Raw genomic sequence first — 13,513 nt, 5'->3', positions numbered from 1 at the left:
CCCTCGTTCTGTTTCTCTATCTCATTCACACACACATACACACTGACACACATAATGCTCTATCATTTCCCTCATCCCGTGCAAGAGGTGTGAAAGGCAAATATATGCTCTCCTTCGCTGTGGACATAATACTGAGGTCATGAATGGAATGTTAATGAATGTTTTACCACATACCTCTATCAGTGGACACACACACACACACACACACACACACACACACACACGCACATGGAGAATCACGGTCGCACACCAGGATTTGCCGAGTGAGTACCAACCTAGCCAAAACCATAACAATACACTATTTCAAATATGCATTCCTTTGCGAGAGAGTGGGTGTTTTTTTTTTTTTTTTTTTCTCAGACCACGGCAGCTTGCTTTGACTTGTATGTTGTGCTGCAGACAATGCAACAATGTGGAAAAAAAACGCACACACACACACACAAAAAAAACAAGAGCGGCTAGGTAGGTAGAGGGAGGCAAAAAAAAAAAAAAAAAATTCAGCCGTACAGCCTAGCGGGTCTGTTTCTGAATGCATCCCATGAACTTCAAATCCGTGTCACGTTGGGAATTGCAATAGAGGAAACAAAGGGGACAGAGGGTGTGGGAAGGAGAGGCCGCGGCTCGCAGATCAAGAGGCTGTGTTTGAGTATCTTATCGCGGCTGTCGCCAGCTCAACCTGGCTCCATTGACTTTGTGTGGGGATTAGAAAGGCCCACAGCGGCTGATTATTTGGGTGAGTGAGCGGTTCTGTGTAAACAAACATTGTGGCCGGGATTGTTCCAGTCACAACACGGCTGGTTGGCCCCTGACAAACCCCGTACACACACACACACACACACACACACACACACACACACACAAACATGCGGGGAGAGTACACACACTGCGGTGCATCATGCTCCTCCTGGAGCGTCCTGATGGGTTGCAGTCGCTTTTTAAGTCACCTTTTATGGAACTTCAGCAGATATCAGTGGTCACTTAGTGTCAAATTTGACATCACGAGAGGGATGGATGCTCCTTTGCTTTAGAACTTTAAAGAATATATCTTTAGTTATCAACAATGTATTTTGACTATGAGTGGATGCATTGTTCTTTTTCAAAGTGATACATGCTGAAAGATGGTGAACCAGACTGAAGCTACTGTAACCAAAAACTGTTGGCATCTGTACACTTGCTAAAGCCAAGAAGAGTCAAGTGGAAGCATATTGGGGGTGAAGGGAGTCTAGCAATTATAAAGAGAAAGTGTATTATTTTATCAACAGCACAATAACATTATGCCAAGCAGATGGGATACGGTGCAAGAAGAAAAACTTTGAGAAAAAACATTTATTTATAAACACAAATCCACTGTGAGACTCTTGTTTTATTTTTACCGCAACCTTTCACTGTGCATTTTTTTTTTTTCTTTCTTTTTTTTTTTTTTTGGAACAAAGGTAGAGTGAGAAGCACCCGTGAAGGGGCTGTGAAGCCTGCTGCATCTCTACATATCCATTCCAGATGCTGGCTAGACTTGGTGGAGCCGGGGCCCGCCGTACTGGGGGCTGGATTTAGTTGTCTTTTCCTCCAGGTGTGATGCCTCATGCTGATTCCCCCACATGTTCCATGGGTCTCATCCAAACACGTCAGGGCTGGTGACAGCGCTGGTAGGCCTGCCCTCCCTCCTTCCCACCTTCCTCTCTCTCTCTCTCTCTCTCTCTCTCTCTGCCTCCCCTGGTGGCCCACCCACCCTGCAACTGTACCAACCAACCAACCCTCTTCCTCCTTACCTGTCATCAGAGCCACTGCCCTGGACGTCTGTCCGGCACAAACCTGAGAAGCCTCCTTCCTTTGAGCGGCTCAACTCTTTTGTTTCACGCTTTCCCCACTCCGTCAGACCTTGTGTCTCCTCCTGGGTTTGAACCCTTTTGACGAGGGGTTATGTTCACACCGCTGCTCCACAGGCTCTGCTGCAGGCTGGGACAGGCCAGTTGTTGCTCTAGTAACTCAATCGTGCTCAACGGTGATGTAGGACGTATTAAACTTGTCATATTTCAAGCCTGGTCAGTTTTAGGACGATACGCCATCAGGGAGTGTTAGGCAGTTTAAAAAAAAAAAAAAAAAAAAGCAAAGTAGAGTGGAAAAAGAAAACAGAAGCTCTGCTGTTTTGTGTATTTGTTCCCCAGCTGAATGTTCAGCGTCTGTTTCCATTAAAACTGCTGGTGAGCAAAATTCAGTCTTTATCCCACTGTAAACCAGGCTGGCTAAACGTCCCACTTTTGCAGTCGTATTTTACTTTACACCATGACTCCTTTCTTCCATGACAAAATGAATGTTTCCCTTTTAATGTACATGAATCCACCTACTCATTAAGACTTTTCCAGAGCAGGAACAGATAGATGCAGTGGGGGCAAACATTATTAGCTAGCCCACACAAAATATGTTGCCTCATGGCTCGAAATTGGATGCCTTCCAGCTTTGGCATAACTCATATTTATGGGAACAAGAAACAAGCCTCTTTAGTGAAACATGTTCGCCTTCATTTCTTTGACAGAAAACTGTCTTGGTTTATTAGTATTACAACAAATAACCAGCTGATTGATTGTCTCTGTTACGATCAGTAAAGGCGGACCTAAACACAGACAATGGAATTAAGTAATATAAAAAGGGGTTTATTGTAGGAATAAAGGGGAATGAGGATGGCAGGCAAGGCAGAAGGTAGAGAGGCGATGGTGGATGGCAGAGCTGAACTGAGCTAGATGATGGTTAGCAGAGTCGAGCTGGGCAGGACAGGCGGACGAGGGAGTTAGCATAGCTGGCTGAGGATAAGTTTGGGGGTTTAGTAAGCAAGCAGGCGAGGCAGGCAGGCAGGCAGAGGGACCAGAGAGTAGTGATCCCAGGAGCACAAGGAAACACGGTAAGTGCAGGTAACGCAAGGAATAACTCTGAATATGCTATTGCAGAACGGCCCAGAGCGAGAGGTTACCACTGTTGTTGAAACAACAATCTGGCGATGAGTGGATGGAGAACTGGAGTAGATATACTGTTGAGCTGATGAGTTGATGGAAGGCAGATGTGCAGGCTGGGCAGGTGAGGTGAATGAGCCGCAATCAGGAGGGAGCCGGAGAGTGCCAAGGAGGGAAGCCACACCCACACCGCATTCACACACACACACACACACACACAGACAGGAGAAAACAGGAGACAAGGGAAAAGGGAAACACATGGAAACACAAGGGAAATAACTGGAGGCACGGCCGGGGCCATGACAGTTTCTTTCCACTTCAATTTTTTAACATTGAAAAAATGTTTTAGAACTGATTAAATACAAGTAAAACAAAAAAACAAGGAATTACAAAATTAATTAGAAGGCAGTTATACATGCTGTTATTTTGAATGATGAAGTCAACAGATGAAATGAAATGAATGAAATGACTGTTTTTTTTTCTACAGAAGCTCTGAAATGAAATGAAATAGTTTTCCTCTAAACCCATTAATGTATTGAGTTCCCCCCAAGGCTCTATAGTATTAGGAAACCACATTTTGAGTCAGATCATACAGACATGGGTTTAGACTAGTGTGTGTGTGAGTAGTCTTCTGTTGTCATAACTTCGATGAGATACTTTCAAACTCCCCATGAGCCGTAGCAATGTAAATGATTTCCTGATGTTTAAAGCATCATTGCTGTGATTAGACACACAGGATCAAGATTTCAGCTTATAAACTGCCTGGATCGTCCCCAGAGCTCATTACAAAACACACAGACGACGGTAACACTTAACTCTTTGCAAATGTGCAATGACAGAAAGTAACTCTGATGTGATTGTATTGTTTTTACAGTATTAGCACAACAGTTCTGCCCTCAAACTGGATGACGCAGGAAAAAAATGCATCAAATACAAATACGTGACATGACCTAATGTAAATAACACAGTCATCTGTGTCTTATGAAGTCATTTTCTCATCAAGTTGTGTCCAACAACTCATAATATTGTAATTGGCTGTTGGGGGTGATTAATATGTTGTGTCAAACGGAATCAAATGTTTGGCAACTTAAGCTTAATATGATGAGACTAGCAAATGTCAGGAAGCTGTGGTTTGGTTTGGAAGTTGTGGTTCAGCTTAAACTCTTCATCATTGTCATGCTTCTCCTCCCTTTCGTTAGAGTGGTTAAAGGATTTGTTGTTCTTCTGCACAGTAAGTTTATAATGTTTAAAATAACATTTTCTGTAGTTTGAATGAAGTCTGATTAACTGGAGAGAATGCAGATTGATAATAGCACGTGATGGCGTGATTATATTTCATGTAAATTTCTTTTTTTTAAAAACATATTTTACGGTGCCGAGATTCAAATCTCTCTGAAGTTGGCACTCACATTCTCAAGTTTTGCTTCCATCTCTGGGCCGAGCACATCAATCGGAACCATTGATTTCTCGCTCTTAGTTCCAGGTAGGGCATTGCTAGCAGTGGCGCAGGGACCCTCGAGCCACCTTGTCTCGTGACATCATTGCCAGTCATCCATTTCGTCTCCTCTGCTCCAGCTGGAGCTGGATGTTGGACCTTGGTGAGGCCCCAGTGCTGGTATTAATTTCTTGGGCCTGTTGGCGTACGTCCCCTGGCAGCCCAGCGCCAGCTCCATCCCCAGTCTCTGCCTCAGCCCCAGCTCTGGTTCCATCTCCATGTAGGAGTGTTACTGGAAAGCTGGCCAGTGGGATCTGGCTCTTATAATCATTTCAGGCTAGACTTGACAGCATCTGTAGCAAAGCTTGCAGGAGATGGGCTATTAGTATTCAGAGAGGACAGACGTGGAGCAAAAAAAAACAGGAATAAAAAAAGAACAATCCATCCTGGAAACATACATCATCTTCAGAAAACTGTGAAAAAAACATTTTCTGTGGTCCATTTTTCTACAATATGGTTTTATAGCTTAATGCCGATATGGTGCATGAGTTTGCGGAATTTCAGTGTGGTTTCCAAGATTTTGAGCAATTTTATATTTATAAAGGGCTGTGTCCAATTGCAAACTGAAGGAATGGCTGAATAATGAAGTGGAACCTTTTTAGGTTTTCTGCCACAGATAAGGAACTAAAGTTCACAAGTAATTTCATGTTTAATGCATTCACTACTTACATGAACAACATGGATAAATAAAAAACACATTTGATGACCCATATGGAGTGTTCAGATATTGGAGTGAAGCCTACGTACTGTACTGCAGCCACTTTGGATTATGTTACCATAAGACACGTATTCCAGGCAGACCCTGTGTGGAGGTTTATTCCTTTCAAACAAGCCAAGCTAATGAAAAACAAACTCAAGCATTTGCATTTCTATGTGGTCAGAAACCTTCAGTTTTTCATTTTTCACTTAAGGGGATATTTTTCTCATTTCGAGCTGCTTTTTTTTTCATGAACCAGTTGAAGGTTCCTCTCTGTCTCATTCTTTCTCCTGCGACCGATAAAAAGTTATGTTTCTCAACCTTCTTGAAGTCAACCATAACAGCATTCTCCATTCTGTGCCCACTAATTGTCATTATGTCAGTGTTGGTGATAAGTGTACATTACTTTTGATTGTGTGTCTGTGTGAGAAGAGGTTGTCCAAAATTCCCACTGGGTCCCGCTCAACCAGTCCCAAGATTCCAGTGGCTTCATATGCCGCACAGTTTCAGAGGCTATTAGAGAATGTTTAACGTTGAGTCAACATGAGGGAATACTGTACCTTCCCTGTCTTTATGAGACCAAGATGCAGAATGATTAAACCCCATCTCTTGCAATCATTATTACTAGGCGTACTTGGACTGGAAAAATCTTTTTGTTACTTCATCTTTTCAAATGAACATTTCATGGGTGGCTGATATACACTATTTTCTCAGCTAGATGTGTTGGCTCCTCCAAATATTGATGTCCACAGGGTTTTGGTCTTGGATAGCTCAGCCTGTAACCCTTACAACTGTTTCATCTTGAAGAGCAGGAGTTGAATACAAGAAGTGTTGAGAAAAGTTGAGAATCGCATGAGAATAGTAGGCACCAGTCTCTTTTAATGTTGCTAGATAACAGCGAAACTCACTTGCAGGAGTGTACTATCTTCCTTTTTGCACATGCTTCAGATATAAATCATGCATTTCTATCGAAGTTATCTGTGCATGAACACCTCACCACGTGACTTGCTGACCTCCACAATCGTGCCCGTGCATCTCCTCCTTCCTGGACTAAGAACTCCTGAGAGGTTTCTCCAACAAGCTGTTGTCCCTTCTGTAAACACAAGTAGAATACTGTGTGTGTGCGTGTGTGTGTGTGTGTGTAGATAGGGTTATTCAAAAGCTGTTCCACTTGCATGGCAACGCCTCATTACCCATACTGCCTCCTTCTTTGCCCCGAAGTGGGGTGCGGCTCCCCTCGCTGGGCCCAGTCGTCAAGGTGACCCAACATGCCCCAGGATGGCAGGCAGGCAGACAGGCTGGGAGAGAGGGGGCTGTTCACTCTGTCTTTATTGTACAGGGGCCACCGTATGCTAGCTGGTGCTCGAGGCCCTGGGTAGTTCCAGACTGCCGCACGTATCCCGGTGAGCAAGCAGCTGATCTCATTTTTCAACACACAGCTGCCCCAACATCAGGCCCAGGTGAAGGTGACCTCCCTCGCCTGTTGGAGTGCCTCTTAAAGTGTTGAGGTCCAATTGATGCTGTGCCAAATCCAAAATACCTTAACTTCTGGTGATGTAATTGTTGCTGTTTTAATTTTGGGTTGCATCAGAACATATTTTTTTTTTGCAGAGCAGAGTCATTAAAAGCACGATTAAAGTGCTGCTTTAACATCTACAGTATGCAGACATATGTAGACACAAATGTGACAGTTGTCGCTGAGTTACTGTAGCAGGCTGTACGCTGTTTGAGTCTCTCTGCTCTGCAACAACAGACTGATCAGAAAGCACAAACAGGCCTTTAACTGCACATCTCAGGCTTTTATCTCTGCAGACATCCATTTCTATCTCTTGTTTATTCTCACTCTATCCATCCATCCATCTATCCGTTCCTTCCTCTCATTTGTCTCTCTACCTCCCTCCCCGTGTCTTCCTGTCACCCCCCTCCCTCTTCCCCTTCTAACACAGGACAGATTGGGAAGCCGTGATGGCGGCACAGAAGTTGAGGGAGAAGCTATTTATCCCAGACGGATCAGGAGGTGTGTGACGGAGGTGTGGACGGTTGCTGCAGGTCAGTGACGTTGGCAGGCGCCAGGCAGGCCGGCCCACATGGCTCGGGGACTGTGGGACTACAGACAGATGGCACCTGGTGGGTGACAAACAATTAACAAACCAACAAGAATAGCTGGATCGGCAGTATACCCACAAGCACAGGAGATAGCAAGAGAGCGGGTGCATCTGTGCTCTGAACACTTTCACTCTTTACTTTTCCTCTTCCCGAGTCTTGTTTTGTATAACAGTTGCAATTTACCCATGTGTCTTTTTCACAAAAACACTCTTGTTGTCGTGTCGCTATAGAACAGTCTAAATAAAGCGGTGTTGAGCATATGCAGTCAGCATATGTTTCTGTTTATTTCAGTGCAGTCTTGAGAGAAGCAGTGGGTTATTTAAATATACAATACAATGAAACATTACATTTGATATCTACTTAAATGTGAAGCAAAAGTTATAAACAATCATATAAAGTTTCCTCCAGCGAAAGCGTTACCTGGCATCAATGTGCCTGCGTGTGTTTGTGAAATACATGCTGGAAATGGACTCAGTGTCTTTGTTCAGAAAGTGAGCATGGTGGCTGATGATATTTCACCGCCTAACTGCATCCAAATGTCATCATGATACAGTGTTTCTGCACTCCACTCCCACTTACTGTACGAGTGAAGACGTCCTCTGTTGGTCATAAACAAGAAAATCTGCAATTTTGTAAGTAATATCTCTTTCAAGAGTTGGGAGAGGGAAGGTTATTATCCATACCTAACTGTGTGTAAGTAAACGGCTGTCAACTGTTAGAATTATTGCTTTGGACTGGCATTGGTCCTAGTGTGTGTGTGAACACATCTGGAGTCTAGACTCTGTGGCTCTGTGGGCAGGGTCCTATCTACGAGCAGCATCAGGTCCGGAGACCGGCCATGTTGACATAGGTGGCACATGCATACCGGCATCTGTTTCAACAGTCAGTACTCTCACCAAATACCCCCCCTCAAAGACACACACACACATACACACACTGCTGGACACTTTTATCCTTCACTGAGGGATGGAAGAGGGGAGGAGGGGACAGAGAGAGAGACAAAGTGGAGGTAGAGGGGGGGGAGCAGGGCCTGCTGATCCCGCAGAGGTCCTTGGTAACCAAAAGCAAATGCTACTTCTCAGAATCAGCACTGTAAATCCTCCAATCCCCCCTTTTTCATTGCTGCGTCAGGATATTAAGACATGGAGGGGAGGACAGTAATGTGTGTGTTTTTGTCTTTTTTCCCCCTTGCTGGTTGTATGGTAGTGTGCGTATATGGGTAACAGACAACATATAATGAATTTCCTCTTGAGGAGTTATGGTTAATCATGAAAATGGCCCCACAGTAGTCTTGGGGGGAAGTCTGTGTCTGTGTGTGTATATGTGTGTGTGTGTGTGTGTCTGAGAGAGAGAGAGAGACTGCCAGTGGACTGCATTGCAGGGTGGTGTATGCGGAAGGTGCCTTTAGCGCTTCCAGATCAGGGAGTTTTATTAGCCCGTGTCAGAGCACTGTCACTTGTGATTTACGTCTATGTGATGTCAACACACACATTCATACTATATATGCACATGCACACATACACGTTATAAACTGGTACGCACATACACAAATAAAATAAGAAAGAAGGACAGAAACACTGCAGCGAATCTGTCTTTAAAAGAAAACAACAGTCATGACAAATGGACACAGACAAAAGAGTATAAGATGCATAAAACAAACCTAAGTGATAGAGAGCCAGTCAAAAGCGCCACTGCAATATTCTGTAGCCAGTTTACATAATGGCTTGACGTATTAATGGGATAAACACAACGATAAATCTTGGTCAGGGAATGACATGCAAAGAATGCCGGAGCAATAGGCTTTTCGCAGTAGGAAAATAAACACTGATAAGACTGTGGGAATAATCATGAAGAGGTATGACATTGTGTGCACGTGTTAGTGCGTGCATGTACACACCCATACACATGCAAAACAAACACGGAGAAGCAACAGCAGCACCCAAAGTGCAGCAGCTTAGATTTCATGTAATACAAACTACTCAGGAGAGGATGGAGGAAGGCTCATATTGAATGTCTGAGTCTATTTCAATAAATAGTAGCTAGTGCCCATTGTCATGTCTTAAACCATCCAACAAATGGAATTTCCAATAGCGGACTGAGTTTGTACAAGCATTAAATCAATGGAAATGAATGAGCTTCTAGAAAGTAAGAAAAAAAAAATCAATTTTCATATACACTGGCTATTCTAACAGAACAGTGCTGACTGTGCTCGGCTCCAGTGTTTATGCCTGTAGTCAAAATGTCGACGAAAACAAGGAGCCTCTCTGCAATGCACGAAGCAAATAGAGATCCGCTAATAGAATCTGGGATATAAATTTTCCTGTCACCTTCTCTACTTCCAAGGAGCTTCTTGGTCGATAAGGGAGAGATTGGGTTGAAAATTGATTTTCCAGAATAATTGCTATTCTCTTCGTCAGGGGGACTCAAGTGTCTCCAAGGCTTTTTCCTATTACAGCTGCTGGCTCTCCAATTTACCTGCTCTGAGAAAATACATGAAAGGGCACAGCCTTTGGCCTCTATAATCATCAAGGTTGCGAGGCTTCCAGCAGATAAGATTTATGGTGAGTTCTGCGTGATTGGCTGGCAGTATTCTGTAGATTGATAACGTTTGACCTTTATGACACAAAACATAAATGACACTTTAACTTTTTATTGTCTCGTAGAAACCACATTGAACATATTTATTTTTCAGGTTAAGATTGCAGTGTTGCGTCATGCGGGCTAAATGGACTCTCTTGAGCAGGTTGTATGCTTTGCAGAAATGTACTCTTTGCAGAAATGCGACAGCCTTCAGTCCTCGTGTTAATGTGACAGTTATTGACACAAGCCCACTCCTGTTGCCGACAAGCAGCCCGTCATTATACTGCGTGTGTGTCATCACCACTTTGATCTCCTGTGCTCCTCCAAGCAGCAGCAAACAGGCCATTTGTAACAAAGGTGATTATTAGACAGATCATTACTGAGCCAGATCTAATTCCCCATAGCTGGTACCTGGTCTGGCCCTCCTGCGGCTGATCCCATCCCTTTGTTCCATTTAGCTAACAATAACAACAGCCATTTATCCGAAAAGTAATAGCACGGCGCTGGAGCCATTGATGTGCACAGCCTGAACCAGATACTGTGGGCAAAAAGTTATTTGGAAGCATTTCAAAGTCCAGCTGAAGACTGCCAGACACCATTAACTGCCCCCAAAAACAAAAACCTTGCTCGTAAAATAGCACAAGTTTAAACTAAAAGCTGAATCACTCATGGTTTTATTTAAACATTTAACATGGACTCAACAAACACTGTATCTTCCCTGTGACTGGTGTGTATGTAATATATGCTGGGCGAACATGGAGCTGTGCTTCATCCATTAGAGATGTGTGGTGTGCTGCATCGTTCCGTATCATTGTGTGGAACAGAGGGAGTGATTCTCTCGCCTTCTGTCCTCCTGCATATCATACTCCGCTGCCACCTGAAGCCTCCTCGCTTTGCTCCACTGTACAAAACCCCATTGTGGTGTCTCTGAGATAAGCAGAGAAGAGGGTGAGAGAGAGAGGGAGAGGGAGAGAAGGCGAGAGACTCCTCTGGAGGCGCCAGGCCTATCTCCTCTATCTCCTCCAGGGAGCATGCCGGCATTCCCAAAGACACTGGTGCTAAGAGCCTCGTCGCCCTGCTGCCCACCTCCTGCACACACGGGAGAAGGAGACGTAGAGATTTATGTCACGGTAACCCAATCTCTTCCCTTCCTGAACTCCCCGTCCCCCTTGACTGCTTGTGAGAGCGAGCCAGAGTTTAAGAGTGGAGGGCTGCTGATGTTTTTGCAGCACAGAGGTGCACTGAGACAGACACAATGTTCTTTTTCTGTTGTTTCAATCTGATTTGTGAGGGCTACATTGATTTGTGTCTTCGTTGTGCTTGTGTGTGTGCATATACTGCATGCATATACAGTATACAGTCAAAAGTTTGGACGCACGGTCTTATTCAAGTAAATGGGAAGGTGTGTCCAAACTTTTGACTGGTACTGTATGTGTGCGCTGGTGTTCATAAGCATGCATCTACTGCAATACTGTATCTGATATCAGTGGCCTTACTTTATTTGGGACTGAGTGGGAGTGACTCCCACGGAAGGCTCTGAGAAGAGACGTGACGCTTAGAGATGGCAAAAATGAGGAGGTCAGATAAACACATTCACACATAGACACACACTCACACATGTGTTAACACGTTTCAAGCCAATATTCACACAGTTCCATTTTTAGGATGCCTTCCTAATGCTCTTTGCTAATGCTCTCTAACATTTGAACATTCACCAGATTTTCATTTTTTTTTGCGTAGAAAACGGACGGAAAGAAACTGCGAAAAAGTTGAGACTTTTAAACTAAGCAGATGCTGGAAACAAGTTGTAAAGCCAAGATGAAGATTGCACTACTTCTTCTTATCCATACCTATTAGAATTCAAAGAGTCAACAATGTAGTGTAGGTGTAAATATTGAATGAAACACAGAATGTGACATCTCCTTGAATTCATAGGTTTAATATTTCATGGTTCAGAGGCACACCTGAGAGCAAAACATATGACTGAATCAAAACTTAATGTGGAACACGCAATATGCTGAAATGATGAAGTCAGGGGGAGGAGGAGACTGAATTACTGCATCGAGGATGACATAGTTGTATAGTAAAACACTGAACTGCAGTCACTTTTTATTTTAAACTTTTTAAAGGATTTAATCCTTAATTGTATAAATAAAAGATAACATGTTTAGAGTAAATGGCGTGTCCTTTATTTGATTCCAGATCTGCTATAACTGACATCCTATTTGTACTCAGTATTATCAATGTCAATCCAATTCTTCAGACAGAATCACAGATTTTTAAAATCTCTGTCTGTGGTGTTTCTCACCTGCACAAACTGCAAGAAAGCCTCCGTTAAATTAGAAACCACACATTTACTCTCACCTCCGCAGCATCTTCCAAACATGTGTCGAACCCACCAGGAGTCAGCCTTATGGAGATTTGAGCGTGTGTATTTGTGTGTACTGGTAGGCCTTCCTGCATGTGTGTGTTCGGCATGACGTGGCAACCCCCTGCCCTGTTCAAACACGGCGTTGGCTGTGCAGGCAGCCTCATCGTCAGGCTTGGCTTGCCAGTGGTACACGCTGTGCCTGGCACCCTGCGGAGGGGGAAGGAAGGAGCACAGCAGGGCCAGGCCGCCTCCAACACCTCTCCCACCGAGCCAAAGGCCCCTCTGGTGGGGCTCTGAACACTAGAACAGGCCCAGGGAGAAATGATAATGAGGACCAAGACTGTGTTACACAGGATAACACATAGGGACGCCATCACAGGTTTTAAACCACACACACACACGCACATACACACACACACACACACACACACACACACACACACACCAAGACGTAAACATGGAAATATCATATGTGCACAAGCATGCCTGCTCATAATCAGGCTGGCATGGATGCACACAATCAAACACACGTGCACACACACACACACACACACACACACACACACACACACACACACACTCATCAAGACATTGTGTTGTTCTGTGTGGTTGTTGTGATCTTAAGATTCATGTCTTCTTTGCATTTCCAGAGATCTCTTGGCATTCAGTCAGCATCGCCAGTACTGTGAGATCTTTTTCCTTTGGGTCACAGTCGTTACTAGTCTGATAGATATCATTAATAATTCCAAATATTCTAAACAAAGCCATGCTGGCACTTCTGCCACCAGAAATGTAAAATGTACCACTGTCTGTGCATCAGAGCATTTCTCCTGCGTGTGAAAGATGTAACTGCTACAGTGGATTGAGTAGAACAAATACGACAAAGATGACAAACAGATCTCGGAATGTGGAAATGTTAAATTACGCCCAAAAACATCAGAATGTCTGATTTTTGATAAAGTCATATGATCCCAATACAAATCTTATTTGTATTTGTATTGCATGAGCAATTTGTTGACACAGGAAAAGTGAGGGATTTGAGACCAGAGCAAAGCATAACATTTGCGAAGGGTGTCGGGCTGAACTTCAGAATTCAAAATTTCCAAACAGCTTCGTTACTGCCCCCCCATACATCACCTGCTTCTGTATATATGTTTTATGAATGTTAGTTTCTAAAAGTTTCTTAGTTTAGTTTCTTTTCTAGTTTTTTTATTCTTGTCATCCTACCACATTTGTCAAATCTCTATTCTACACATTCCAGCTTTAGTAGGTACAATTTTTTGATCATTTATGTGCATGTATTGATAATTTGTGTGCACACA

General features: G+C 43.7%; 1 protein-coding gene across 24 annotated transcripts in view; it reads left to right on the top strand.

The window, feature by feature from the left end:
- LOC137199626 (uncharacterized) overlaps positions 1-13,513 on the top strand; it is a 177,660-nt gene that overhangs the window by 92,341 nt on the left and 71,806 nt on the right. For 11 of the 24 annotated variants that reach the window (XR_010931822.1, XM_067614047.1, XM_067614048.1 and 8 more), the window contains one exon: positions 7,081-7,261. The exons of 1 other annotated variant lie outside the window; for it this stretch is intronic. Coding sequence is in view for 4 of the 23 variants with exons in the window: in XM_067614052.1 (XP_067470153.1) it covers positions 7,081-7,183 (103 nt within the window). In the remaining 19 variants the exon portion in view is untranslated. Of the gene's footprint in view, positions 1-7,080; positions 7,509-13,513 lie in introns of those variants that run through there. 12 more of the 24 variants (XR_010931821.1, XR_010931820.1, XR_010931819.1 and 9 more) reach the window with 3 other exon arrangements.

This window comes from Thunnus thynnus, chromosome 16 (assembly GCF_963924715.1).
Source record: "Thunnus thynnus chromosome 16, fThuThy2.1, whole genome shotgun sequence".
Taxonomy (NCBI): domain Eukaryota; kingdom Metazoa; phylum Chordata; class Actinopteri; order Scombriformes; family Scombridae; genus Thunnus; species Thunnus thynnus.
Note: the sequence above shows the minus strand (reverse complement) of the source record. Positions and strands in the feature narration are given on the sequence as shown.